Source organism: Cygnus olor, chromosome 5 (assembly GCF_009769625.2).
Source record: "Cygnus olor isolate bCygOlo1 chromosome 5, bCygOlo1.pri.v2, whole genome shotgun sequence".
Taxonomy (NCBI): domain Eukaryota; kingdom Metazoa; phylum Chordata; class Aves; order Anseriformes; family Anatidae; genus Cygnus; species Cygnus olor.
In genome coordinates, this window is record NC_049173.1 from 28,712,538 (window position 1) to 28,740,163 (window position 27,626).

At 42.7% G+C, this 27,626-nt stretch overlaps 3 protein-coding genes across 7 annotated transcripts in view; 2 read left to right on the top strand and 1 right to left on the bottom strand.

Annotated features, from left to right (window-relative positions):
• The window catches only part of CD81 (CD81 molecule), a 30,935-nt gene extending 24,820 nt beyond the window's left edge, over positions 1-6,115 (top strand). Inside the window, exons 5-8 of the mRNA XM_040557419.1 lie at positions 1,219-1,326; positions 2,238-2,333; positions 2,681-2,770; positions 3,040-6,115. Coding sequence (XP_040413353.1) covers positions 1,219-1,326; positions 2,238-2,333; positions 2,681-2,770; positions 3,040-3,102 — 357 coding nt within the window. The 3' untranslated portion in view covers positions 3,103-6,115. The remainder of the gene's footprint in view (positions 1-1,218; positions 1,327-2,237; positions 2,334-2,680; positions 2,771-3,039) is intronic.
• A 6,188-nt stretch (positions 6,116-12,303) lies between these two features.
• TSSC4 (tumor suppressing subtransferable candidate 4) lies at positions 12,304-16,754 on the top strand. 5 transcript variants are annotated; one of them, XR_005820099.1, is made up of 4 exons: positions 12,304-12,676; positions 13,497-13,569; positions 14,653-15,862; positions 15,907-16,754. XR_005820099.1 is itself a non-coding variant. In XM_040557702.1 (3 exons), exon 3 carries the CDS (start codon positions 14,732-14,734, stop codon positions 15,761-15,763), a length of 1,032 nt encoding a protein of 343 aa, XP_040413636.1. In that variant the 5' UTR covers positions 12,304-12,676; positions 13,497-13,569; positions 14,653-14,731; the 3' UTR covers positions 15,764-16,754. The 5 variants fall into 5 exon arrangements, 3 of the variants coding, with proteins under 3 accessions (XP_040413636.1, XP_040413637.1, XP_040413638.1); XR_005820098.1 differs by having other exon boundaries at positions 14,653-15,856; XM_040557702.1 differs by having other exon boundaries at positions 14,653-16,754.
• Positions 16,755-18,086: 1,332 nt separating this feature from the next.
• The window catches only part of TRPM5 (transient receptor potential cation channel subfamily M member 5), a 39,537-nt gene continuing 29,997 nt past the window's right edge, over positions 18,087-27,626 (bottom strand). The window contains exons 19-24 of the mRNA XM_040557705.1: positions 27,209-27,377; positions 26,379-26,557; positions 23,963-24,095; positions 21,888-21,960; positions 20,738-20,828; positions 18,087-19,233 (exon numbers count right to left, since the gene is read on the bottom strand). Of these exons, the coding sequence (XP_040413639.1) occupies positions 19,133-19,233; positions 20,738-20,828; positions 21,888-21,960; positions 23,963-24,095; positions 26,379-26,557; positions 27,209-27,377 (746 nt within the window). The 3' untranslated portion in view covers positions 18,087-19,132. The remainder of the gene's footprint in view (positions 19,234-20,737; positions 20,829-21,887; positions 21,961-23,962; positions 24,096-26,378; positions 26,558-27,208; positions 27,378-27,626) is intronic.

Consider the following 27,626-nt stretch of genomic DNA (forward strand, 5'->3'; position numbering starts at 1 on the left):
GGGGGGACAGTCATCTCCCAATGGAGCGGGCAAAGGATTTTGTTCCACAAAATGGCAGGCATTCTTTCCCTGATCCTGCCTTGTCAGAGCTGCTTTAGCTACAGAGTGAAAGGCGAGAAGTACTTTTGTTTTTGTTTTTTTCCCCTTTACCAGAATCAAATGGTTTGATCACAGGGTATTGCCCTCCAAAGCAAACTTTTTTGAGCATGGAGAAATGCTGGGATAATTGATTTGAAATCATGCTCCTTTTTGCTGCAGTCTCCTTTTTCGTGTGCTAATCCAGCATGTGCTGCCAAGAGCAGATGTTCTGGAAAGCGTTTTCCATTTCATACTTGTTCATATTTTTCCTTTGCTTCTTTCACGTGTCCTCCTTTCATCTCCCTCTGAAATTATTGGAAAGTGTTAGAGGAGAAGCCACAAGGTCAGCTTCTCTGAAAATTAGGGTTTTGGGGTTTTCTTGTTTGGTTGGTTTTGTTGGTTGGTTGGGTGGGTTTTTTTTGTTTTGTTTTGTATTGTGGAGTGTCGATTCCCATGGGTGTCTGTGGTCTACCAGGCCAGGTGGCAGAACTGGGGTATGGATGTGACTTCTCATGCAAGCATTTACAGGATGGGGGTGTCCTGCTCTATGTAGGGACCCAGCAGGACTTTGCCACCCATCCAAAAGCATCAAAACCTACAGATGCAAATGAGCCACGTAACTAGGCTTTAGTGTGTAATCTCTCCCAGATTCTTCCTACCCCCTCTAAGCCAGACAGGTTGAGGTGCCCGTATCTACTGATATCCACCCTTTGCTTGCTTGGTTTCCACGCCTTTGGTAGTTGAGAACAAGCCGTTTCTGAGTTCCTGGTAGCGCTAACAATCCGCACAGTTTGAAGACTATCTCAGATCTCATGGTTCAACCTCCGTGGCTTGGCTGTCTTTGCCTGCTACAGAGAGATCGCAGAGCAGTGAAACAATGTTGGGTGGAACCTGCTGGCTGGTGAATGAGGTTCTTAATGTTTGCTTTTTGTAACATGCTGTGGCTGGAGGGAGTTGAGCCCTGTGAAAGACAAGCCTTTCTCCGCTCACCTGGGTGAATTAGCAGGGTCTGAACCTGTTAAAAACTTCTTGTCCACCTGCGAGTGCCATTTGAGGGAACCTGCCCTGTTCAGGCACATCCACTGTATGGGTTTCCTTATGTTCCTCTGGCTGAAAGGGACTTTTCGCGGTCTTTCCTAGATAGCCAAAGATGTGAAGCAGTTCTACGACCAAGCGTTCCAGCAGGCGCTCATGGCAGATTCGGACGCGAGCAACGGGAAGGCCGTAGTGAAGACCTTTCACGAAACGGTAAGATGTCAGAGGTCTCGCTGCATGCTCAGGTTAGGCCACACATGGTCAGCCCAAGCTGGTGAACGGGGTCTGCAGTGCCTCAAATTGCATGTGGTTAACTTCTGCATGGGGTTTGTTGGGGTGTTAACTTCTGTATGGGGTTTGTCGGGGTGAGTGGCAAGGAGCGGCTGCCACTGTGCTTCAGATGCTCCTCCCCAGAGAGGAAGAGGAATTAAGTTGTCCTGGGGTGGGAAGTGAAGACAGCACTGAATTTGTAATTCTTAGGAGTGAACTGGGTGCTGGGTTTTTGCTGCCTGCCTTCTGAGCTCTGTGCAAAACTTCTCCTTGACATAGGAATTTCTTGCAGCCAGAGGAAATGAGAACGTGGGAGGAAGGAGAAGGAAGTGGGGTCAGGAAAATGAACAGGAAAATCAGGGTCTAAAGCATATAATGCTTCATTTAGGTCTTAGCCTGTTAGAGGTAGCTCTTCTTAGGGGTCAGGTAAGAGAGTTCCACCCTCTTAAATATTTTGTCCTTAGCACTGTGCTAGGAAGTCTGGGCTGAGCTTTAATGAAGTTGCTTTTGATCCGCCTCAGCACTCCAGATTAAGTAAAACTCAGTGGAAGACAAATGCTGCTCTGAGGAATAATTTGAGACCTCCTCTGCTCAGCAGGAGGCAAATCTCTAGGGAGTCGTGTTCATTCTCCTCCAGGATACTATACCTGATGTGTCTGGGATCAGTGCAGGAAGCAGCTGCATTGCATGTAAAGAAAAAAATGAAATTGGAAAGTTGTTTCTTCCCCCTCCCCTTCTTTTTCCCCATCCAAGGTGCCTCTTAAGTTTTAAGTGGCTTTTGGAGGTGTTTAATGGCAAAGAGAGCGTGTGCTGTCTGCTAACCTGTTGTTTTTTTTTTTTTTTCCTCTTTGTAGCTGGATTGCTGTGGTCCTGATACTGCAATAGGAACTCTCCCTGCGCTGTGGAGAGAGGACCTCTGCCCGAAGGCCATACAGAAAGTCTTTGTTCAGGTAGGCTTGGCTGCCCTTTCCCTGGCACATCTCCTGCAAGGGAGCTTGGCTGCCAGGGAACTTTGGGGATTTATTCAGCATTTGGATACCGGGTAGAGATTTCATTTATCTGGGGATTGTGTAGAGGGCTGTCGGAGGTTCCTGTCAATGCTCCCCTTGCTGTTCCTGCTTGAGGGGCTTACAGAGGGCTGATGTTCAGTGGGAAGTCCTAGAGCCAAGGCCTGGCATGAGCCTGGAAGCATGAGGGGGACCTTGGGGAAAGCAGGAACATTGGACCTGCCTTTTTGGATGCCCAGGGGGGTGTGGGAGGAAAGCAGGTCTGTGACCACGGTGTTTCTCTGCTTCAGAACTTGAGCTGCCACAAAAAGATTGACGAGCTCTTCTCCGGGAAGCTGTACCTGATCGGTATTGCTGCCATTGTGGTCGCCGTGATCATGGTAAGCATTGCAGCAGGAAAGAATTGGCTATCCAGGACTCAGTGGTATTGGTGATCTTATGTCAAAATGGCCTGATCCCTGAAAAAAAAAATCAGCAGCAAAGATGTATCATCTCTGCTTTTATTTCTGGCATGAGAGTGTTTATGTGGAGAGGAGGCTGGGGGAAGAGCGGAGGCCTTGAGGTTGTCCTAATCCCTAGCTTTAAGGAGGGGGGAGCTCCCATGTTTTACAGGTCAGCACCTCACCAGTAGCCTTGTGTCTCCTGACAGATCTTCGAAATGATCCTGAGCATGGTGCTGTGCTGTGGCATAAGGAACAGCTCCGTCTACTGAGACGTGAGAGCCGCTGAGGGGAAGGGGGGAGCAGGGCAGACGGCGCTGGAGGAGACCCCAAGTGCCACCAAGTGACCAGGAGACATTTCAACAAAAGACAAAGAAACCTATGTATATAAATACTTCCAATATTACCATACAGTACTTATCATTTTTCTTTTGAAGTACTTTTTTTTTTTTTTTTTAATAAATAAAACTTTCCCATATCCTTGTGGCTGAGTTAGTTACACATCAGTTTTGTGTGATAGGGAAAGCTGCTGTAGCAGGAGATCTAGTCCTTCCTCCCCTTTCCCCACCCCAAAAAAATCAGAAATATCGTTGGTGGAGGATGTACAGAGGGGAAGGCTGCAGCCTGTTCTCAGAAATCTTTGCCTTGGTTTTCACTCTTTTTCAGCACGGACTGTTTATTTTTTTTTTTTAATATATATATATATATATATATATATAAAATTTGATGACGAAGCAGGATTTAGCATTTTTGTTCATTTGTTCTCTTTTCCCACCATCACCCTGATTCCCTGGCTTTTCCAAGCCTGGGAGAGAGGAGAGGAAGCAGCCCCAGTTGTCTTGGTGTGATGTTTCCCAGGGGAGATAGAGGTGCATTGCTCCTATTGGACCTGTTTGCAACACTAAATAAACTCTTAACAGAAGTCACAATTTTTGCATTCTCTGAAGAGTGCAGATGTTTTGCGCTTTTTTTTTTTTTCCCTGGGGGTTATAACTTTATAAATTGGCTCATTTCCACCTATTCATAACATTAAGGGTCAGTTGCTGGGGGTGAATTTTAGTCACAATTTTTCAAATATAATCACCTGAAAACAAAGTCACTTTTTTTTTAACCTTGTTAAATGTTTCTTTATAGACATAATATTTTGGGAGAGACTAGTGTTGTACAAAGTTCCCACTGTTAAGCTGATGCCTAGATACAAATGATATTAGGGGAAAAAAAAAAGGAAAAAAAAGATGGAAGAAAAGTCCTTAACCTTAACAATCCTACATTTACATATTGCAGAATGACTTTGGGGGATTTCCAGATGTATACATACATGTTTAAATTTCATCTTTACATCACTCTTCTATTGAGTGAAATTTTCCTTGCTTATAGCATATCATCACACACTGTAACATTGCTGGGAAAATTTCATAACTTGATTTTGAAAAAAAAAAATTGCTTATTTCTTAAGACTTTCCATTTCCAGTTACAATAACAGCAGGAGATGAGCTTATCAAAGCAAGGGAATTCTGGATTTGAGATTGTACCAGTTGAAACGCTTTTTTGTTCCCTGGTAAGCTTTGATTGCCAGTTATGTGTACGTGGCCTCTGTTGTATGCCACTCTGTTACTGTGTACATAAGAAGGGAAGAGTGACCCAGGATCTATGTAATAAAAATCAGAGTGTCTCTAAAAAGATGATCTATGTGTATAGTTCTATAGATATATATTTTTAAGCAAAGCCTTTTCCTTAGCCGGAGGGGCACTTGAGCTGGAAATGCTAGCATCTCTCAGCTCTTTGCCATGTTGAAGCAGGGGAGGGGAGGAGTTAAAACCTGCAATCACCTTCCTCACTTCAGGAATATTTCCATTTCTTAAAGCATTTCACTTTCCCCCTCACCTTCAAGTTGCAATTAAGAGCTCCAAATCGGACAGGGAGAGAGACCCGGGACTATTATGAACTAGCACCTTGTCCATGGCATGTGGGTGCCATGGCTTCTACCAAAAGGGGACAGGAGATTACTGCACTGAGGCGAGCTGATCCGTGCAGAGGCTTTTCTCCCCTTCCACTCAGCCCTTTTCTGTCCCTACCTTTTAGTATATAGGGCCTTCTAAAAAGTCTATATAGGGGTATATATATGAAATTGTGCTAGGTAAGAGGAGGAAGTGCTTCAACACATCTTTGGTTTGAGTGGGTTGGAGAAAAAATTCAGCCTTAGAAACAGCCTTAAAAGCAACACTGCCCTGAATGTCCACTTTGTGCACATGGAGAATGAGACTCGGTTTGGCAATAGGTAATCCCTTCCCCTGCTCCCCAGCGTAGCTCCTTCAGGTCATCTACTCTGTTATGTGGCTATATGTATATGCATCAACCAAGCGTGTGTGTTTACATATATATGCATCAGGATTGTTAGCATACAGAATGGATGTGTAACTTGCCGCCTTTTTTGTTGACTGTTGATAAATGTGTATAAATATGCCATTAAGCATTTCAATTCTGTTTTCTTTCCTTACACCGTATTTTTGATATTGTTCAGTATTCAGTTGATGCTGCGTAAGTAGCTGAAGCTCTGTTTGAAGACTGACTGGGTCCTCCCTGCAGAGAACTCAGTGCAGATCAGGCACGTCCTTGGATGTTGTAGCTTTGGGGGTCTGCGTTGTCCTGTGCAGGATCAACTGGGAGAAAAGTGATGCTTGGAGAGGGAGCCAGGGCTGTGGGAGGAAGAAGAGCAGAGTGTTTGCTCAGACTATGTGCCACGCTGGCTGCCATTTGCTCTTTGGCTCCTTTCAGAGGAGAGCTCCCTGTGCCACCTCCTGTCCCTGTGGATGCAGGAACCAGAGCTGGACAGGAGGGAAGCGGCCAGGGCTGTGAATGTCCTGGGGAGATCTGAAGGAGTTCTGCAGGGAGACAGTAATGCTTGCTTTGCAATTCAGCCGAGGGTCCCCATGTTTGACTGCATGGTCAGTCCCCAAATGGATGATAGATGAAATTGAGGGCTGTAAATACAAACCTTCCCCCTCCAAGGAAGCATATTCCTGGAGCAAGTGGCAGCTGAGAAAATGGCTGCAAGCCTGAGCAGGGAGGAGAGGGGCAGGTGGGGAGAAGCAGAGTGAACTATCCAGGTCTAAGTTCAAAGACCACATGGAAAGGTCAAACAGAGCCACTGACAGCTTAACTGAATGCTTGGGATTTTTTCATACTGTGGAGCATGCCACAAAGCAGTGTGTTTAACTTCTTTCTGCCTTTTTTTTTTTTAAAGAAACAAAAAAAAAATCAATTTAATAAACATTTCTCATCGTGTGCATAGTGTGATGAACCGCTGCAATTTTACAACCAGTTAACCTTAACACCAGGATGCTTTGTGAACCAGGCTTCAGCAGCATGGGTTTTTCCAGCCTCGGCGAGAGGGGGTGGCAGGCTGGGGATGCATCCAGAATGGTGCTGAGGGACAGCAGAGAGGTTGCTTACCAGCAGCGGTGGCTCTCAATGGTGGCCCCTCAATGGAAGGGGGGCACAGCTGTGGGGGAGCTAATGCCTATTGCAAAATGAGGTGACTGTGTTGAAATTCAGGGGAGGGGCTGTGGTGGCAGTACTGGGCATGCCCAAGGGGCTTCTAAAGTGACCGAAAATAGCCCAAAATGCCCTCAGCTGCCATCCGGCCAGGGGCTGGGCTGTTTTTGTGGCTGGTCTGGTAAGGCCACCGATGCTGCTGCCGCCTGCCCCTCCGCACCATCAGGGGAGAGACCTGCTGAGAGCGAGGGAGGAGGCCAAGTGCTGTGATCCCACACCTGCCTTTCCTTCTTGCTGTGTCTTGGACTTCTCACTGCGTTTGAAGCACGGCTGTCCCCAACAGCCCCCAGCCATTGCCCGTACAGAGAGGGAGGGAGAGCGATGTTCAGCTGCTGCGAAGGAAGGCAAGCCCTGCTCCCTGCTCCTGGCAGCTGTGCCTGTGCTACAAGATCATACCCATCTGTTGTTCTTTCACTTGTTTACCTGAATGTTAATGGAGTCAGACATAATGACTTCTGGAAAGAAAGAAAAAAAAAGAGATATTTAAAAACAATAATAATAAAAGAAACAAAGCAAAACCTTCCCTTGTAAGTCGATTTTTTAATGATGTGTTGTCAGATCTTGTTTCTTTCCATCGCGTACAGATTTCTGCCATGTCTTCCAAGGGAACAGGGTTGTCTTGCTCTTGTGTCAAAGCAGAATTCAGGCTGCTTTAGGGAATGCAGTCCTTAGCTGACCTTCTAGGTGGTTTCCCATGAATATGATGCTCTTCGCTTCATGCCTTAGAACATTTGGATTGTGGTGCTGTGTTGTTGCTCCAGATGGGTATGAAATTATTCTTACCTCTTTGGAGCTAAGATTAAGCTGATGTGAGTCACTGTCAGACTCAGGCTAGTGTTCAACAGGAAGAAAAGCAATAGTGGAAACAAACTGGCAAAGCACAGCGCATATTTGGCATGCAGGCTGTGTGCCTTGGGACATCAGCTTGGAAGCATAGCTAGAATCTTAAACCTTCCCTAGCTAAATGCTGTACCCTGTTTGCACCTCAGGTTTGACTATTAACACTCGTGCTCAGAGCCAGATGAGTTGTATGCGCTGCTGGACCTGAGATGCTGAGAGGGAAATGGGCAAACCAGGCCCTTTTAAGGTGCTGTTAAGTGAAGACACTGGTTGTGATTGGAGAACAGCAGTCCTGCTGCGTAGGAGGCTGCACAGATAAACCACTGCGAGGGGACGGGGTGGGTGGAAAGCCTTCTGCCCAGTTGTTCTCATATTACACCAACAGCCATGGCTTAGGCTTTTTTTGGAAAAATGTTTCTTGTCCAGAGGATTGAAGGACTTAGAAGAGAAGGGCCAAGAACTTCAGCTTCCTAGGAATATTACCGTGGATTTTATTTTTATTTTTTTTCAAACAAGAATTTATGCAAAGAAAAAAATGCAAGTGTGAGTTTTTTTCTTAGCTATACCGATTTGGGCTTTTCCTGGTGGAATTCTTCTCTTTCACCCATATCCCCTAGGTGTTTAAAAAAACAACAACAACAACAACAAAAACTTGCTAGAGTATTTCTCATGAGAGGTTTTGGAGATGTTTTTGCTTTGGCTAGCTCTATTTCCTAAGCCTATTCTGGGCTGTTTGTGTTATAAGTAGCAACGTGCCTAATTGTTTCCTACTAAGACAACTGGGACTAACAGCAAAGGTATAAATTGCTGATGTCCATTCTGTACTTAGATGTTGTCTAAGCTCTAACTATGTTTTGCTATACTCCCACGGGGGAGGAAAAAAAAAAAAAAAAAAACACAACAGCCAGCTTTCTCATGTGAGAGCTGTTTACAGCAGAGGTTGCTGCAGGGGAAAGCACCCTCCCTGTTCTCCAGCTGCCAGCTCCACTTGCCTGGCTCAGTGATGAAGGATGTGCTAGTTGCTGTGCTTAGATTCCTGCTCTGAACCACAGTTGCCTTTGCTGGGCATCTGTAGGTGCTGAAGGGGAGAGGCAAACATAATTAACTACATGACTAGTGCTTGATTAAGTGATAAGCACAGGCTAGAATCCCAAAATCCTGTACATACTGAAACAAAGTAAAGGTGCAGTGTTAATGTGTGTATTTTTTGTCTGACCACTCCTTGGTTTCAGCCTGGGGAGCATTGTGCTATCCTGCATAGGGCATGAGCTCAGCAGAAGGGTGGATGCGTAAAGATGCACTCTTGGTGCAAACATTTCAGCCAACCTCTTGTTGATGCAAGCTTGTCTGATGCAAGCAGCCCGATGCTTTCCCTTCAGAGAGTCCAGGGAAACTGAAGCAAAAAGAAAACACCATCCAGCTGCTAAAAATGCTAAAAAACGTGCCCACATTTTCACACTTGCAAATACAATACAGTGGGTACATAACTTTGCAACCAGGCCTGCAAAGGTGGATTGCTTGGCATTTCTCCACTGGGTTTACATTATTAACCAGCTCAAGTGCCAGTGGTTGCAAGTAACATTTCTAATTAGAGTTTAATCACACCTTTTTTTGTGTGTGTGTGTGTGTGTGTTTCTTGGCCTGCTTCACTGGTGCATTCCCTCATGGTCAAACAAAGCTTTGCTAAGCTCTGAAAAGATGTTGGTGTTAGGCCAAGTGAGAGTGTTCATGTACATACAACACCCTGCCTGCAGGCTGCAAGTCAGCTGGTAAGACTCCCTCCAGCAAGGTTTAGGGTTGTTAAATGCAAAGCCCTGTGTCAGCTACAATGCAGTGTCAGTTAATGAGTTCCTACAGGCCATGTTCTAACAGAAGGTCTGAGGAGTTTTAGAGTTTTAAGAGGTTTTTCCAAAATGTTTACTTCAAGGCCCTCAGCTGCTACAAATGACCTCTTTCAGCTCTTCTCTTCTGCTGTTAGCATCAGGCATGCTGTGGCAAATGATAGAAAAGACTCAAGATTTAGGAGAAGGGTTTTTTAGTAGAAATATTCCGTAGCTAAATCAAAATAAACAGTGGCTCTCAACTGCATTTGTTTCTTTTTAAAATTTGAAATAATTGCAGAAAGCATTAACTTTGCAGGACTTCACTTCCCGCTCATGCATGCAGTGTCTCTAGCAGGAAAGAGTTGCACATTCTCCCTACAGGTAGGCAACAACTTTGTTATTGTGAAGAATCAGGTTGATACAGAGCTTCATGATCTTCCCTCATTAAGAAAACTCCTTTCCACAGGAACTGGTTTTATGTAATTATCTTAGGGGGAAAAAAAGCACCAACATGGGTAAACAGCACTGGACTAAATCCAAACTGCCTGCAGGTGGGCCAAGACCAAAGGAAAGTGCAAGGTAAAAGAGGTAAGCAAAGTTCTATGTAGGAGAGAAGCAGTGTCAAGCACTCACCCCACAGCATTTTGAGGCTATTTATAGGCTTTCCTTCCCTCTGCTTTTACCCGTTCTGGCTTGGTGCAACTGCATTCTCCTGGCAGAGGAGGATGTGGTGTTCACTACTCTGCTTTTGATTTTTGCCTACAGGAAAATGCTCCTTTCCTTCCCCCACTTCCCCTCAGGACCTCCAGCATCATCTGAGCATGGGCACACTAGACTTCCACCCTCATTCTGGGTGCATGTGATGGAGAAAATGCATCTGATTGCTCTGTCTGGCCTGCAGCACCTGCTGGGGAATCGCCTGCCAGTTTCCTACAGCCCCAAGGAGAGGGGTAGACAGTCTCTGCCAGACACCCACCCTAGTCTCTATGCACAGAAGCAGCAGAAGCCTTTAGTGCATGGTCTGTGGCCAGAGCCTGCCAGTGAGCAGCAGAAACAGTTACCGGATAGAGGCCAATGACAGATTTATTTGCAAGAAGGAGCACAAGGCTCCCAGCGCTGGGGCTGAGAATGGTTTGCATTTTCACACACAACTCCCCCACAGGGGGATGCACTGGCTTCCTGCAGAGGCATGGGGCCATCTCTGCAGAGGAGTCCATGCACTGGGCATGGTGTGCTTGCTTGGATGATGGCCCATGCTGCTGCTCAGATCTGCATCCCAGCCTTCCCACCCCTCTTCAAGCCACCTTAGTTCACACTGGCAAAGGGGAAACGCTTTACCATCTGTTCATCTTCAGTCTGACTCATTATTTTTATTTCAGCTGTCACCAAGCAATAGCGAAAATCCCAACACACCAGCATAACCAATGGCGCAAACTGTCTTGTTCTCAGTCAGCAGAGAAAAAAGCAGCTCATCCCTGGCTCTCTGCAGTGTCTGATACTCATCTTCTGCAAAAAGACAGGAAGGAGTAAAAAGGGTACAGACAGCTTCTGCAGTAACCTTGGCCATCAACAGTATCCTGGCGAAAAAAAAAAAAAAAAAGAAATCCATGTCATACATTGCTTGCCTCCACCCTTCCAAAAACAGGGCATGCCACCACTTACTGCACATCTTTTTCTTGCCTATTCCTCATTACCCTCCGAGTCTAGCTGCTGGTGCACCCCAACACCCCAGACCACGTTACACAGCAGTGGTAGCCTTCATCCATGGTTTATGCTTGGCTTCCCTGTCCAACGCCTTCTTGTGCCTGCTTACTGCCCTCCTCGTATCTGTTCCTGCTCAGCTGCCAGAGGACCCTGTTTTCCTCTCATCCTCCCTCCACCCAGGAACCTATATGTACCTCTGTGCCTATACTATATATGTGTATACATTTAAGAAAAGGCTCACCAAATGGGGAAACACCTCTAGAGCTGCTGTTTTAAAACTACAGTACAGCTCCAGGCAGACGCAAGACATTTTGTGCTAACCTTGCTATTGCTGCCAAATGTATTCCAAGAGGCAGCCTACATTTCATAAATTACTGTAGTTAGCAACACTCCAGAAGGCAAAAGTACATATTTTAAAACTGACAATGCAAATGAAGTGGCTGCAGTTTACATTATGGATGACTCACAGTGAGGCCCCTCTTAAAGGGATTTGGTGAGCTTGTCTCAGACACAGACACAACAGCACCTTTAGCACATCCATCTGCAAATAAACCGGAGATGCAACAGGTTACAGATGACATGGGGGGGGGGGGGGGGGGGGGGCAGCAACATCAGGTGAGGTGAAGTTGCACAATCATTTTTTTTTTGCTGCAAAATGATGGTACAGATGATGGGCTTTGTTTATAAACAAGACTTACTGCAAATCAAAACTTTGCATGTTGATCTCTTAGAGTGGGGTGAGCTGCTGAGGCAAAGCCTTCAGAAGCTCATCCCCTCTGCAGTCATTATTTAATTCGGGCATTAATTTAATTCCATTTAATGATGAAGTCCCAGGGACATGCAATGTAGAATGAGACTGGGGCCCGGGGAACGGGTGGGGATGAGCCCTGCAAGCTGCTGTAGCACAGCTTAGGGTAAACAAGGTAAGTATTAAAGCCACTTGGGAAGTATATTTCCACTGTAAAAGTAAACTTTTAGCTGAACGAAGGGGAAAAAAATCAGGCAGTGTTGGCCAACACCAATAAAACATTTTCAGACAGAATTCCACTTCTTAACGCACACACAAAAATGTTTTCTGGGACAGAAAATGGAAACTTGTTTCTGGCTGGACACTGGTTTTACGCCCCTAGTGACTTGGAGTTTTCTGGATAGAAAATACAAATAACAAAAAAATAAAGCCTGCACTTCCTCTGAAATTCACACTGCTGCCAAGCCCTAGTGTTCTGATGAGAAAAAAAAAAGCTCTGTTTGATGTGTTTTTTTCACACTTTTTCGCGGCAGCACCCGTGCCGCGCAGCACGGCGGCGGGGCCACAGCCGCCATTTCGCAGCCCCCACGGCCACGGGGCATGGGGATGCCCCACAGCCGACCCCGTGCGGCGCCAGCGGCTCCCCATTTCCTCACAGACTACAAAATGGCGGGCGGCGCCCGGCGCGGTGCACCCTGGGAGCTGTAGTCCTGTCGTGCGGCGGCGCGGGCGGAGCGAGTCGGCGAAGATTTTGCTCGGGCGCGGGCCCGCAAAATGTCCCCCAGCGGGGACAACACGGGAGACTACAACTCCCAGGATTCAAAAGGAGCGAGGCGGTGCGGAGAGGGGAAGCTCCCGCCCGCTTCCCGCCGCTTTGCCTGCTGGGATTTGTAGTCTCAGCTCCGTGGGCTGCAGCGCTGCTTCGGATCGAAAGGACTCAACGTCCCAGCGCACCCCGCGCCAGGGCCGGGGCCGCGGCCTGGAGGAGAGGGCCGGCGCTGTGAGGAGGCGGTGGCGGGTCTGTGGTGCTGGGGGTACGGAGTGCTTCCACCCTCGTAGGGGCCTGCGAGCCCCCTGGAGCCAGGCTGGGATGGCAGAGCCCGGCCGGGAGCTTGCCAGGCAGGGAGCCGCCGTCCTGCCCGAGCCGTGCTGCCTTGGCACCGCCGCAGCGAGCCTGTGAGTCCGTCGGGCGTGCTGCGAGGGGCAGCGTGCTGGCAGGGTTTGCGCAGAACTCGTCTTTCGGGGTACCTGTCCGTGGGAAGGTGCCCGGTTCGCGGCCGTGACTCACACCGCCGCCTGGAACCGGCCGTTTTAGCTAGTGTAACTTTTTAATGCCTGTTTGGAGTCCTTGCTATTTCTTCTGTCTGTTGTAAAACCAAATGGAAGGATGAAGGGATTTCAGGTGGCGTTTAGGAGTTACGCTGAGGGACGTGTTTCCAAAAGCAGCCATTAGTCCCTTTGCCAGAGACAGCTAGGCCTTACACAGACCACGGGCACTCGGGCTCTCAAATTTTTTAGACCTTTCTCCATGTTTTAATGCTTTATGCCAGTCCATCCCTGATTGCGAATATGGCCTTTCCTTGAAGACATCCCTGTGGTATCCTTCGTCTCTTTTCCTGCAGTATTTATTACCTGCAATGCATGACTAGCAGTTTGATATTTTCTCGGCTTTATTTAACACAGTTCATTTACTAATTGTTTACTGCACCTATAAATTCCAGTGTTATTTTTTAAAAGCCTTTTTTTTGCTCTACAGAAGAAGGCTTGGCAATGTGCATGTGGAGACTGAGTAAATACAGCACTGCCTGCCTTATTAGGTTGTGTTGTTCTTTTGCTAAAATCTAGGAATATTTGCACTCTTTTGTGCTAGCTTAATTTTGTGTCAGATTTGGAACTTGGTTCTGCAGCTTTGGATGATTCAGGGAGAAGGAATTATTTTCAAAACTCATTTTAAAGCTACATTTCCAGTATCTTGATGGAAATGTTTGTTTTCTAGGATGGAAGTGCTGAGATCTTTGGTGGCTTTAACTGACCCTCAGGAGGGGAAGCTGGTTCAGTCTCAAGAGAAAGTGAGTGACCAACAGACTCCCTAGGTCTGTTTACTGCATTGTTTAAGAAGAACCGATAATTACGCAGCTCAGCTTAATCTAATAACATATGAGAACTATTTCCATAATTCACATTTCTTGGAGCTGAACTGAGGTGTGGGTTTGCCAGCTCTGTTTCTCATTGCGTAGCAATTGGTGGTGTGATCATCGGCCTTCCTGGTTCTTCAGGGTTTCCTTTGAGCAGGTGGCAGAGTGATTTAGCCTGTACTGGAACTCAGGCTGCAGATCTTGATGTCTTTTTATTGACTGAACGGCTGACTCTTGCTGACCCTTGGTTACGCCCTCCCCTTGTTTCCAGTGTGCTAGTGCAAGCATGGCATCTGCAATTAGTTTTCTTAATCCAGTGGGATTCGTTTCTCAAGCCAGATTACCATGTGATTGCAGGAATCTAGTAATAACATGAGAGTTTAAAGCCAAAGAGGGAGCAGAGCTTTTACTCTGTTGAAAGCCATTGCGAAACTGTAGCAATGGCTTTAAACTGACAACTATAGTGACACCCGACAGGCTTCTCTGCCATGGACCTCAATCAGCAGTAGTGCTGTTCATAATAAGCACGACATGATGATTACTGGGGCAAGAAGTAAACTGGCAATAAAGGATTGCAATGGCTAAAAGAAAATGTAAGAGATGTAAGAGATTAGGAGGTGTTTCTGTGGATTTATGCAGTATGATAAATGCAGGGTGCGATTTAGAGAGGTCACTTCTGTCCAATGGAAGATGTGTGAGACTGTTACAGTGTAATCAGATTTGCTCTTCATGTACATCTCTTAGTAATTGGTCCTGCTGTAACCTTTAATGAAATATGGTGTGCAATGCTATTTTTGCTTACTTTGTATTCTTGTACCTACTCTTGTGCACCCCTTTAATATTAAGGTGCATTCATTCCATAAATAATGTTTTTATTTCAAGCAAAAGTGCTTAGGAATTCCTGAAGTACAGCTGCTTGTGATATTGTAATAACAATTATTTTGTATGGCCTAGAATGATAGTCATACATGTGATTCTCATTTCACAGTTGAATTTTCATGCTCCTCTGTATTCTAGGCATTAAAGTCGCTGGGCGTTTGGCAGACCGTATTTGCAGCCATTCCATCAAAGCCCTCGGTGGAGCGATAGCCCCAAGATGGGAGATCAGGATGCTGGTGAACCCTTCCTGGGCATAGTGGCTGGGGCCACTGACTACGAAGGAGCTCTGCCATCTGACACAGTGTCGCTCAGCGATTCGGATTCTGATCATTTGGAGCTAGATGAAGCAGAAGTCGATACAGTATCTCCTGAGGAGCCACCTATAGAGGATGGGGATTACGGATCAGGGGACACCCCTGACCCTTCAGACAGCAGTCACAGATCTCCTGTCCAGCCGTTCCATCTGAGGGGCATGAGTTCTACATTCTCACTCCGTAGCCAGAGCATTTTTGATTGTCTGGAAGAGGCAGCCAAATTGTCTGTGCCCTCAATGTCTGAAGATAATGTTGTTGACGGGAGGTTTAAACGCCCTTTACCTCCAACTACTGTGTCAAGTAATGTGGTTCCAGAAAGCCCTGGAAAGTCAACCAGACCAGTGCAGGCTCCCAAAGTCTCTCCAGTGGTGCCTGACTATGTGGCACACCCAGAGCGCTGGACCAAATACAGTCTAGATGGAGTTTCAGAGTCTAGTGATAAGACTAACAGGACAGTGGCTATGGAATTTCTAGAGAGCTTGAAGAAAAGAGGAGAGGAACAAAGCTCAGCTGCCCAAGATAGTTACACCCCATACTTCAATCAGGATCCCTCCAGCTGTGGAGCTGGGAGGATTGTATTTACCAAACCAGCAAAAAGGGGTGTTGATGGACTAGAAAAGAAAATAGGAGCAGGGGAGGGAGATAAGAAACATGCAAAAACAGGTCTGAAAGGAAAATCTCTGAAGACTGATGACTTGAGGGACGACGATAAGGTTGAGAGGGGGCACTTAGATGGTGGAAGCAGAAAGGCAGCAGAGGAGGAGGGGTGCCTGATGGTGGGGGACCTGAACACAGAAGGTAAGCTTAGTGCAAGGTTTAGTGGTGCAGCTGAAGAGCCTTTGGTAGAAAAAGTTGGATTCCATTGCAGTAAGAAGAGGAATAGGAAAAATTTCCGACCCAAAGTAGATGATGAAGGGGAGGAGGAAGAGTCCTGAATGATGGAACAAATTGGAAACATCCAAGAAGTTGTATCGTCTTTGGATATGCTTGCTGTCTTTTCTTCTCTACCTATATATATATATATATATATATATATATAGGTAGAGAAGAATATATATATATATATATATATATGTATATATATCTTTTTTTGGGTCAGGAACCCATGTTATGGTGTTTTGTCTAACAGTTTGCATCATAGCCACCCGGGACATTTTATATTGTTAGAAATTAAGCTACCAAAAGTGTGTTACAGACTTTTTGTTAGTGAAAAGTCTGTGGGCACAGGATCATTGCACCCTAGCAGAAACAACTGTGCTTTGTTTGCTTGAGCAGCTCCCTGGGGTTTGCTCTGGAGCTGAAGTTATCATGAAAGAACTGTTAGCTAAAATGCTGCAAGGCATCTTATTTACTCCCCAGATTTCAAGCTGTTTCCAAATCCTGTAGAATCCTGGAACAAAGGTGATGAGCTCCTCATGTAGAGATTTTTAAACAACAAAAATAAAACCCAGTCTTCCACTAGATTTGATTTCTCCCAGTCTGTGCTGAAGAGGGAAACTTTTTAAAAATATACCCATCATTGCTATTGAGAGTGAAAGCACAACATGCCCGTTTGTGAGTTTGGAGGGCCCAGGTGGCAATTGGCAAACAAAGTATTTTTAAGGTGGTCTTAATATTTAACTGCATTGGTACATTTAAAAAAAAAAAAAAAAAAAAAAAAAAAAACTGCCATGTCTCCTGCAGACAGGTACAACTTGGAAACATCCCAGTGAAGACACTCTGGACAGCTTCAGTTGTTAGTTAGGCAACATCTTTTCCTCTTAGTGGTATGATGTGATGTGATGATTTTTGGCCTGCGTATCTGTTTATCTTTTCCAGGTGGCACTGGTTCCACATTTGTTCGTGTGGATTTGATGGGAATCGGGTATTTGTACCAGAACTGGATACTTTTTTTATTCTTTGGGATTCAATAAACTTTTGGTTGTAGCTTGGCTTCTGCATCTCTTTGAAACATACTGATATTAATGAAAATGGGGGAGTTCTAACAAATACTGTGTTTATTTGAGAATTGTTTAGAAAATCTAGAATCTGTAAAGTTACTCTAAACTTAATGTTTCATAAACTTTTCCTCATCTTCTTAAACTGAGCTTTAGAATCTAAAATTTTTCAGCAATTTGGTGATTTTACAATAGAGAGAGAATCACCTGATAGAATGAATCAGATCATAATGTCAAGTGTAGTAGTTTTTCATATATAATGTTAATAAGTGGATACGTGTGTTTTTTTTTTCTATAAATAAGGCTGAAAGATTAAACACTTTGAAAGGTTTTATTATTTGAAAGTAATTCAGTTCACTTTGGACTGACTTTTACCAGTATTCTATGTTAACTAGCCCCAATGTTAATATTTATAACCGTAATGAAAGGTGACTACTTCAGAATTTGTGATTTATTTTTTTTCTTGCTAGACTGCAGTTGTTCAAACTCCAAAGGATGGTTGAGGAGACTTCTTCCCCTTGGGTGGGATGTCAGCACCTTGCCAGTAACTGGTAGGCCTGAATCATCTGGGGGGTTGTGTTTGAATAGATGCATTATTTATTAGCAGAAGTAGAAGATGTAAAATGAGTAACGTGCCGTCTTTTACAATTCACTTCTGAATTTTAAAAGAGATTGTATGTGATCATGAGAATCCAATTCGATGCATGTTAATTAATGGTTCACTGCCAAATACATCAGTTATTCCAGTGCACATGAATGGGACATAACAAAAATTCCAAACAGACAAAAATTGGTTTCCAGTGGGTGATGAATGTACCGGTCACAATAAAAACAGTAGCTGTTTCAGAAGGGAAGCTGCTGTGAAGAGTATGGTGTGCTGTGGGTTGTACAGTGTGCATTATTTCCTAACAAAAAACGTAGCTGTGTACACACCCACTGGTTTTGTAACTTCTCCTTTGCCTAGGGTGATGAGCATTTAGCACAGTACCAAAATTCCATCACTGTTAATGTCACCACTAAGGTCTGGGGCACAGCTGAATAAGCTGGACAAATGCCTATTTTATGAAGACATCATAATGATTAATTTCTATTAATAAAGACTCATGTTAGAAAGGCATTTTGATCAGATTTGAGACTTTTTTCTCACCTCTGTATTGAGATACCTGACAGTAGAGAAAGTTTCTGTGCAACCTTTATTTATGTTGTATAAGAGCTGTGTTACAATAGACATGAGGAAATGAAGTTCAGTTGAAGCTTATCAGAGTATGACCACAACCTGTTACTTCCCCCTTCCAACACTGTTTATGTTAGTCCAAAGAAATCTCCCACTACAGGACAGTAGTGAGATCCATTTTATTTGTGTATCTTTTCATACAAAATTAAAGTAAAGCCAACTAACATTTGTATGCTTAAAAGGTACATGCCAGTTAAAGTAATGCAAAAAATGGCCAGCAGTCCAAATTCTCAGTTTCTAGGAAAAGTCTTGCTTTATTTTTTTTTTTCTGAGCTTTGAGACAAAAATGTTGAATAAAATCAGAAAAATGCTTGGCTGTAGATGCAAGGGCAAGGTGTCTCATAGCAGTGAGCTGACAGCAGGTACGGTCTGGCGCTAAAACAAAAAAGCAAGCAGCAGGGGCTGGGGGTCTGACTGTGGGAGGGTCACCTGTTTTATCTTTGGAAACTGACTGCAAGCTACTGAAGACTTGAGGACCATGTGATGAGTTTCTGGGACGAGTGAGGAGCGCTTTAAGGAGCAGTTGGAAAGGGAATATCTCACAGAAGCCAGACTAGAAAGAGAAGACGGTAAGTACAATCATTTGAGGGTGATAAGAACTCTAGGAACTGGATGCATTGTAATAGTTCAGTATCCCAGGCCCTTTCTTTCCTGTGGAAACTTTCTTCAAATGCAACTTGTAAATGCAAGCTTGCTTTTTTGGCCCAGGAAGCGGGTTGGGTTTTAGCGAGGAAATGATTACCTTTCAAAAGGGAAACTCCCTTGAAAAGAACACAGAAATGTAGACGGTGGTGGTGATGAAAGTTTGATTGAGGGTATGTAACTTAGAGAACAAAACACAGGCTATATAGAAAATAAGGTGGTAGTCATCATGGAGGGGAAGTAGTGCCATTTGTGGAGGGGAGTGTTGGATAAATGACCCAAGAAACATCAGGAGGGAAGAAAGTAAAAGAAGTTGAAGAATGCCCAAGAAATCCTCAGCAGTATTAAACATTAGCAGTGCTTGACATTAGGTGTGAAGATACCATCAAAGGCTTTGAGATTGGGGTCTTAGGCCTTCATGAGAATAGGATTTTATTTCTACAGTAATTCAGTAGGGGAAAAAGTTTAACTCAAAGAAATGAGAGTAAAATTTAATTATCAATGTACATGATGTCAGCCTCAGATGGATCTGCATGCTCTTCTCTTTCACCCCCTTCTGGCAAAGGCACTTCAGTGTTGGCATTCATCAAACCTAATAGGATTGTAAAAAAAAAAAAAAAAAAAATTTCTTAAAAGCTTTAGGACAAGGGTTGCATAACAATAATTACTTAGGAAAATTTAAATGTTGAAAATAATCCACAGGAAGATCATACCGTAGGTTGTAGTACTTTGTTTGCTCAGTAAATGATAAAAACAGGTTTCTTTTTTCAGCTATGTAAGTTTCAGATTGATATACAGTTACAGTATCTGTAAATATCTGGGGAACATGCTACAGGATAGTTTGTCTTAGAAAGTTTATAGTGAAGCAGTGTATCTATGTGCTTTATAAACTTCTTGCAAAATTAAGTCAAATCTGAAGTTCTAGTCTGAGAAGCTGGTTACTGAAAGATGTTGTAGGACAAAGCTGCAGTTAGGATCAAACTTGATTGTTTATCAGTGATCTTCACTGTTTAGTGTATAGGGAAAATTGATAACTCCTTTCATTGCTTTCAGAATATAATAGTTTGCTATGCATGCTGAGTTAGTATGAAATAAAATATCTTTCCAGCCTGGCTTTGCTACATCTAAGTTTACAGTTTGAATGTCATACCTGGTTAAGTATGTTCATAATTCCTCCTGCAGCTGGGTAAATTGCAAACTATTTGTTTGTTATGCCAATGGTTTGCTACAGGAACCTCAGACAGATCTCATTCCCCACCTCAACCCCCATTGAAATAAATAAAAAAGGACAAAGAAAATAATTGATGGGATCCAAATTACTTTTACACACCTTCATTTACTAGAGTGCTTTGAGGTCTTGTCATGCCAAGACTTAGCTAGGTTTCCAGCTACTTTTTTTCTCACATAGTACCTGTATGTTCTGTATAAGGGGTTTTTGATGTTATTTTTGTGTAATAGATAGCTGTTTCAATATCTACCTATTACTAATTAAGAAAAATATCCAAAATATTTATTGAGTCAGATATCCTGCAGTGACTGAGACATAGTCTGTTCCTGACTCTAATGTTTTAATCTCCAAACAGTGAAGCTCCGGGACATGGGACAAATTCTTGACTGACACAAATAGCTGCAGCTCTGAAGGCAAATGAGTTGCAGTGATTAAAACGAAGTTGGAGGGGTTTTTCTGTTTTATGATTATTGTTATCCATAGTAAATGTTTTGGTTATACTATCTCATTGACTCAAGAAACCCCCAAGACACAGTCCTTTCAAGAAACCAAGTGGCAAATAGATGCTTTTCTACATCCTTAAAGTTATGTGAGATCATTCTAACTTGCAGTGAATGATGGTCCATTCCCCAAAGTTTTTAAATATATTTTGCAAAAAGTAATTTCTTCAAAGTATTCATACTTCAGAATGTTTGTTGCTTATATTGCAACTTCCTCTAGGCATACTCCTTTGCACTCCTTATGTGGTTCTTATCTTTTTTGTCAATTTTTTAGTTTATTTTTAAATAATAGTTTTATTTTTTAAAAAATAAAACTAAATTGTTCAGCTGTGTTAATTAGTTTTTTCATGATGATTTTCAATACTTACGTGTATAGTCTGGAGCTGGTTGGTTGCATAAGAGGTTGCTTTTGGTTAAAGCATCTGCCATTGAAGAGATAACAGCTGTACAGTAGCATATCTACAAAATAGGTAGTGATTTCTACATCAGTTAATTTTCATAGTTATCCATTCTTATCCATTCTTAAATTTGCAGGAAAGACAATGTGGGCAGCAGCATGAAGCAACATCAGAAATACCACATGACTTTTTTATTAGTTTGTTAAGGATTAGTTGAGGTGACTTGGAGGAAGATCAGTATTAAATATCTTCCTTTTTTTGTGAGTATATTGCATTATCTCAATCTAGCACAGCCTTATTAAAGTGTTTCTCGTGTGTTCCTATTTAACCTGTATTTGGTTTCAACATTGTTCATGGAATAGCGTGACTTTTTTTAGGAAGCCATAGAATGGATAAGAAAAGGGAGGGAAACTGCAATTAAGATAAACAACTTTCAGTGAGGCCAAAATTACACTGAAGAATTCTAGGGACAAAGAAAACAATGAGAGTTTTACTATGTAGCACATGGTAATGCTGAGCATTTTCATACTGCTTAACAAATGTTTGTTTATGTTTCACAGACGTGTCACCAAAAGCTCAAGATAGGGTTTCCTTCTATTATTTATTTATTGCGCATTTCTATGCCAGACACTTCCTTTTAAGAAGCTGATATGTGGTATCTAACAAAATTAGAAAAACTGATGTCCAAGAAGATTAGTCTCTGTCAAATCAGACAGCATATGGGTATTTTCAAAGTTGTCATTTTTTAAGTAAGAAAAGGTTGGATGAAAGAAGAGAATGGAGGGGAGAAGATCAAACATTTGCCTCCAGAGGCAACCTCAAGGTAAGAAGTGAACACTTCTCAAGTAGGCTAGCAAAATAGAGCAAGAAATGCTGTATTCCACTTTCTCTTTTCTATAAGAGGTTAGAAATGTTTCTTTATGTAGTTATCATTACAGATAAAACAATAAGGAAAATGAAGTCATAATACAGATCCATTTCTCCATCCCTTTATCCCTGAACACGGTACCAAACCACCATCAAATACTAGCAGCAGTGATTAAAAATGGCCACACAAAAAATGAAAGAAACATAGTGAAATCCTAAAACTGATATAAATGCCTGCAAAGCTATTACTTACCTGGGATTCTATAACTTTAAGCCGCCTTTCTTGTTCTTTCAACCCACTAAGGTATTTAGACAAATTATCCACTCTGTGGAAACAAAAATGACGTGCTGAGTGAAAAGGAAAGGCCTCAGATGAAATCCTAAACCACAAAAAACGAGTAACTTACTATGTCTTCGACCCCTTGCTTGCAGTTCTGTGCTGCTGGGATATACCAGAGCCCCCTAAAAGTTTTGTCTTTTTCAAGGGTTCCTGTAAGTATTTACTGAAAAGAGCAGCATTTCTGTCATACCTCTCCCATGCATACCACCCAAGGGCTCCTCATATATTCATACAGATTAAAGCAGCCCTCAGTCCCTGCTGCTGTGGAAATTAAGGACTGCAGAAAAGAGCCATAGGTCCAGCTCTGTCTTTCTAGTCCTTTATTAGTCTATCTACGCCGAATGTAAACTGATTTTAGCATGAAAATTTATGACATAATATTTATTCCATTAACGCAGGGCTGATGAGCCACTTGATTTTTTTGAGGTTTCATTTTCAGACACTGATTTGATGTTCAAATCCATTTTTCCACGCAGTCCAAAGGGACCATGTAGAGAACTTGAATATGGCCCCTCCAACTCAGATTATTCACACATCTTCTACATCCTTTACCTCTTCTCCAATCAGTTTCTTATTCCTAGCATCCAATTCCCCAAAGGCTCCTCAAATCCCTCTCCGCTTTGTCCTAACTACTATTTAAAATTTTCCCTTTAACAAGTCATGTTGCACTCAGGTCTATGTGAAAAGGCTGTTGCTGGATGTATCTAATGTATTTTGGATTTGGTTTAATGCAGAGTTCAGTGAATAGCTTTTGGAGGGTTATGTAAGATTTCAAATACACGGGTAAGTTTGCTGACACCTACGAGGTAAGATTAGTGGTGGTCATCTGAACCTCTTTCGGTCTCTGCTATATCTGAGATCATGCCCTTTGTTTAGAAGCAATTACATGCTTATTTATTGCTTGATCTAGGCAATTAAGCTCTTCCTTATTCTTAGGGCCAAAATCCTGCATTTTGGCAGTGACTTGCTTATGAGAATAAAGTTAAAACCAAATAATTTAAATTATTATGAATTTAGAGTCTGTTAGATTAGAGGGAGGAGAGTATTTCCCAATAATATACTCAAGTAGGCTGGTCTGGACTCCAGGTATTATGAATTAGATGAATGTTTTGAAAGGCAGAGCACAGAAAGAAAACGCAGCACAAGAAGGTTTCAGCAGAACTTTGTTATTGTAACTATTTTCACACCCACTGTGACTCTATTTGAAATCAGTTTTATTGTAAGAGGAAACACCTGAAACAGGTGTTAAAAGCTTCTTCAAAGAAGGCTTTGTTGTGTGGCTTTTCGTATTGTCTTAGATGTTTTAGTTTTCCATGTATGTATCTATCTTGTGTCTCACTTAAAGGAGTAAACTTCCAAGTAGTAATTTTGCATTTTAATTCATCAGAATACTAAACCAATTTAGGTGATATTCCTATTGGGAAGATATTCTAGAGAAATATTTAAATGGAGATCCAGTTAATAAAATCTAATTCTAGAGATCATGTCAGGAATTTCTTGTGCAAAACATTAGTCTTATGTCATAAAGCCATAAATAGGACTTCTGTATCTGCAAGCTGGGGATAATTCCAGAGATTTTAAACTGTCATTCAAAAGTCTAAACCTCTTTCTGTTTTGGAAACAACAATTTCACAGGACTTTGATCAATGTTTTGTTTCCAATACTGCTGTATGCCTACAGGGGATGGAAGTACATGCTCTGCAGTACGGTAAAGGAACTGTTCTTCCATCATTTCTTTATGAATATGATTTTCATTTGAGCTTGACTGCAGGTTTGCCTGGAGCTTACAGGCCTGTAATTGTATGTACTTAAAGAATGTGAAAGACTCTTCTCATTACTGAAGTGATGCTGCCTTGTCATGTTTTTCATGCAATGAAGAACTGCATTCCATTTGGTCTCCTCATATAAGTGTTACAGTACCTGTATATTTATCTCATGCAAATTTGAAGACCTGAAAGGTTCACTTAATATGGGTCATAATAACATACTTATTAGATGTGGCCTTCAGCCTTTCTTCATTGCTTTCTTTCCTTTCTTGTTCAAGGTTTACAAGATAATTTTCTTTTTGCACCAGCTCCCATGTTACGATTTTTTGATCTAGGCCAACTGGAAGATCTCTTTCTATAGGGGGGAAAAAAGATATTAAAAATTATATTTTGCTCCCTTTTCACCTATATTAGTTTAAGTAATGAAAGGCTGCTAAGCTAAAGAAAAATCAAGTATTGCTTTCCCATTGCAGGAGTGACAGGCTATTAAAATTTATTGTAAAATAAGTATTTTCTACATTTTTTTTTCTTGTGACGGAAGGTGATAGACCTTTTGCAGCTGGATAAGGGTCCTGAGGTTTCTGAAGAATAGCACAGGCCAATTTCAGCGATTCCACTTAAACTCATAGAATCATAGAATATCCCAAGTTGGAAGGGACCCATAAGGATCATCAAGTCCAACTCCTGGCACCACGCAGGTCTGCCCAAAAGTTTAGACCATGTGACTAAGTGCACAGTCCAACCTCTTCTTAAATTCAGACAGGCTTGGTGTAGTGACTACTTCACTGGGGAACCTGTTCCAGTGTGCGACCACCCTCTCGGTGAAGAACCTCTTCCTGATGTCCAGCCTAAACTTCCCCTGCCTCAGCTTCACACCGTTCCCACGGGTCCTGTCACTGGTGATAACAGAGAATAGGTCATCTGCCTCTCCACTCCCTCTCGCGAGGAAGTTGTAGACTGCGATGAGGTCCCCCCTCAGCCTCCTCTTCTCCAGGCTGAACAGGCCCAGTGCCCTCAGCCGCTCCTCATACGTCTTACCCTCTAGGCCCTTCACCATCTTCGTCGCCCTCCTCTGGACACTCTCCAACAGTTTAATGTCCTTTTTGTACTGTGGTGCCCAGAACTGCACACGGTACTCGAGGTGAGGCTGCACCAGCGCAGAGCAGAGCAGGACAATCACTTCCCTCAACCAACTAGCAATGCCGTGCTTGATGCACCCCAGGATATGGTTGGCCCTCCTGGCTGCCAGGGCACACTGCTGGCTCGTATTCAACTTGCTGTCAACCACAACCCCCAGATCCCTCTCTGCAGGGCTGCTCTCCAGCGTCTCATCGCCCAGTCTGTACGTATAGCCAGGGTTGCCCTGTCCCAGGTGCAGGACCCGGCACTTGCTTTTGTTAAACTTCATGTGGTTGGTGATCGCCCAGCTCTCCAATCTGTCCAGGTCTCTCTGCAAGGCCTTTCCACCCTCATCTGAGTCCACAACTCCTCCAAGTTTAGTGTCGTCGGCAAATTTGCTCAGAACACCTTCTAGTCCTACATCCAAATCATTTATAAAAACATTGAATCATTGAATCATCTAGGACATTACTGGACTTCTCACATACTGTGGCCCCCAAGTGTTTAATGAGCAAAGCTTTACATTCAGATGCACTTTATCATCTAAGCTTCTTTTTTAGAACAATTATAAATAGGAAAGAAGAACTGCGAAAAATCCCTCCGCCTTAAAGTGTAAATCTGTTGGCTGTTGTCATCTTACAAAGCAAACCAACTGGCCCAGCCAACAGAAGAGCTCAATTTCAGAGGTAACTTGAACATACCAGTTTTGTATCTTTCTAAAGTCTGGTAAAAGAGCACACTTGCTGCGTGCTCCAAATACTACCAAGCTTAGACCCTGATCAGGCAGGTACTTGCTTTCTTGGAGGGGAAGAAGCTTCAGCAGCGTGCCTTGATAGCCAGAAGGAGTGTGTGTGTGACAGGAAGCTTAGTCTAAGGGCTCTGAACATCAACAGTTCTGCTCCAAAGCCCGTTATCAGTCTGTGCATGAGGAGGAAATAGGCTTGTTATCAGACACCATTAAACTAGATATACCAAGTTTGCAATCACTATAGGAAGCCTCTAAATGCCTTCTGTTGTTAGTTAAACTTCATCCTCCTTTTTAATGAAAACTTTTAAGGGGACCACCATTTCTCTAAGTGTATTCTCTTTCTCTCTCTCTCTCTCTCTCTCTCTCTGTAATCTGCATTGGGAAATTCTACTGATCCCAGCAGATTTCGGACTTCATATGCACTTTTAGGGTTGTCCATTTTTAATTACTAAAATTTAACAGCAGATAAAATAACTATTTATGATTTATTCAAACTATACATTGTTTTTTCTTCAGAAATAAATCCCTTCAACCAGTTTTGTATCATAACTATGTTGCACAGAGAAAGGCGTTGTGTGAAACTGTTTATAGTGCAGGCTACATTATAAACCTTAATTTGTCATGTGTATTCTCCTGGCATTTTTTGGTAAAGATAATGAATTATGGCCCTTAGCTTATGGAAATCTTACTTGCTCCTCTGTTTGGCTTATGCAGTATACCCTTGAAAGAGCATCAGGGTCTCCCATTTATAGACATTTGTTAGCTACTTACCCAGATGTTCTTTTTTATGTTCTTTTTTGTTGAAGATTATTCTGAGAACCAGAGTTATGTGGTTAATAATGATAAATGGTGGTGCTAAGGCAGGCCGTCCATGATATTCAACAATCAGGTTGTAGCGCTGAAGCTTCCAGAAGATGTCTGCATTGCCCTGAACAACTTGAAAAGTGTAACTGTAGAGGAAAAAATTACAGAACTGTTTTTATCTCAACAAGCGTATCATTACAAATACAAAACACAGCCCCAAGTTTTCTTTAATAAAAGGAACAGGACAGTCAGCAAGTAGAGTTAATTTAAACTAAAGATTGTGCAAATTTTTAGATATTAAAATAATAACAGTTGCAGTCTTCAAATGTTAAAGAAATACTAGTGTATTTTTTAAAAAAAGAAAGGTAATTCCAATTCACTCCTGCAACATTGGCAAACGTGCTATGTCAGTTCTTCAACCAAATCAGTCATCATTAATCATTTTGACATTAAATTTCCCCTTTGTGCAGATTATGTACTGTTAAGTCTGCCAAGTTTACAGCTGCTTTGCACCTGTGGACTTCTACTGCAGCACAGCCAGGGATCCAGACCTTGCCATGCATGTTTAATTGAATTTTTATAGTAAAAGATGCTTCTTTTCTTCTTGTCTTTAATGTGGCTAGAGTAAAGAAGATGACAACTTATATGATCATAAAAGTCTACCTATCAACCCCCAAATAATATTAGGAAAATTGCTGTTGGCCAGTCATTTTGGAACATGCAAGCAATGTAGTAAACTCTGGCATTCAGTTGAACTTTTGCCATCTCTGTCTTAAACTTACTGAAATAGCTCTTACCTGAACATAGCGATCAGGAGGTTCATAAGGAGAACGTTTGTGACTAGTAGGAAGATGACCAACAGAAGTATGACAAGCCAGTTGGCATAGTTGTTAGGACATGATGGTGAGTTGTCCTTCAGAATCTGCAATGGATTAAGTGTACAGTTCCGGGGAAACACTCGTGATGCTGCAAAGAGAGGTAGAGAAATGAATAGTTTTGACAAATCCTACTGCCACACGTATTTCTTAGAGCAGAGACAAAAGTTTTGTGTTTCGGTGAGGAAAATCTTGTATGTTCAACAGAGAAGGGCAGGAATTACAAGTTGTTCCTGAAGTTTAAGACACTGTATTTTATAGCTATTTCAAGGCAAATAAAAACTTAATTGATATGTCTAAACATGTCATCTTTCAAGAACTATTGACGTGGATTATTGCA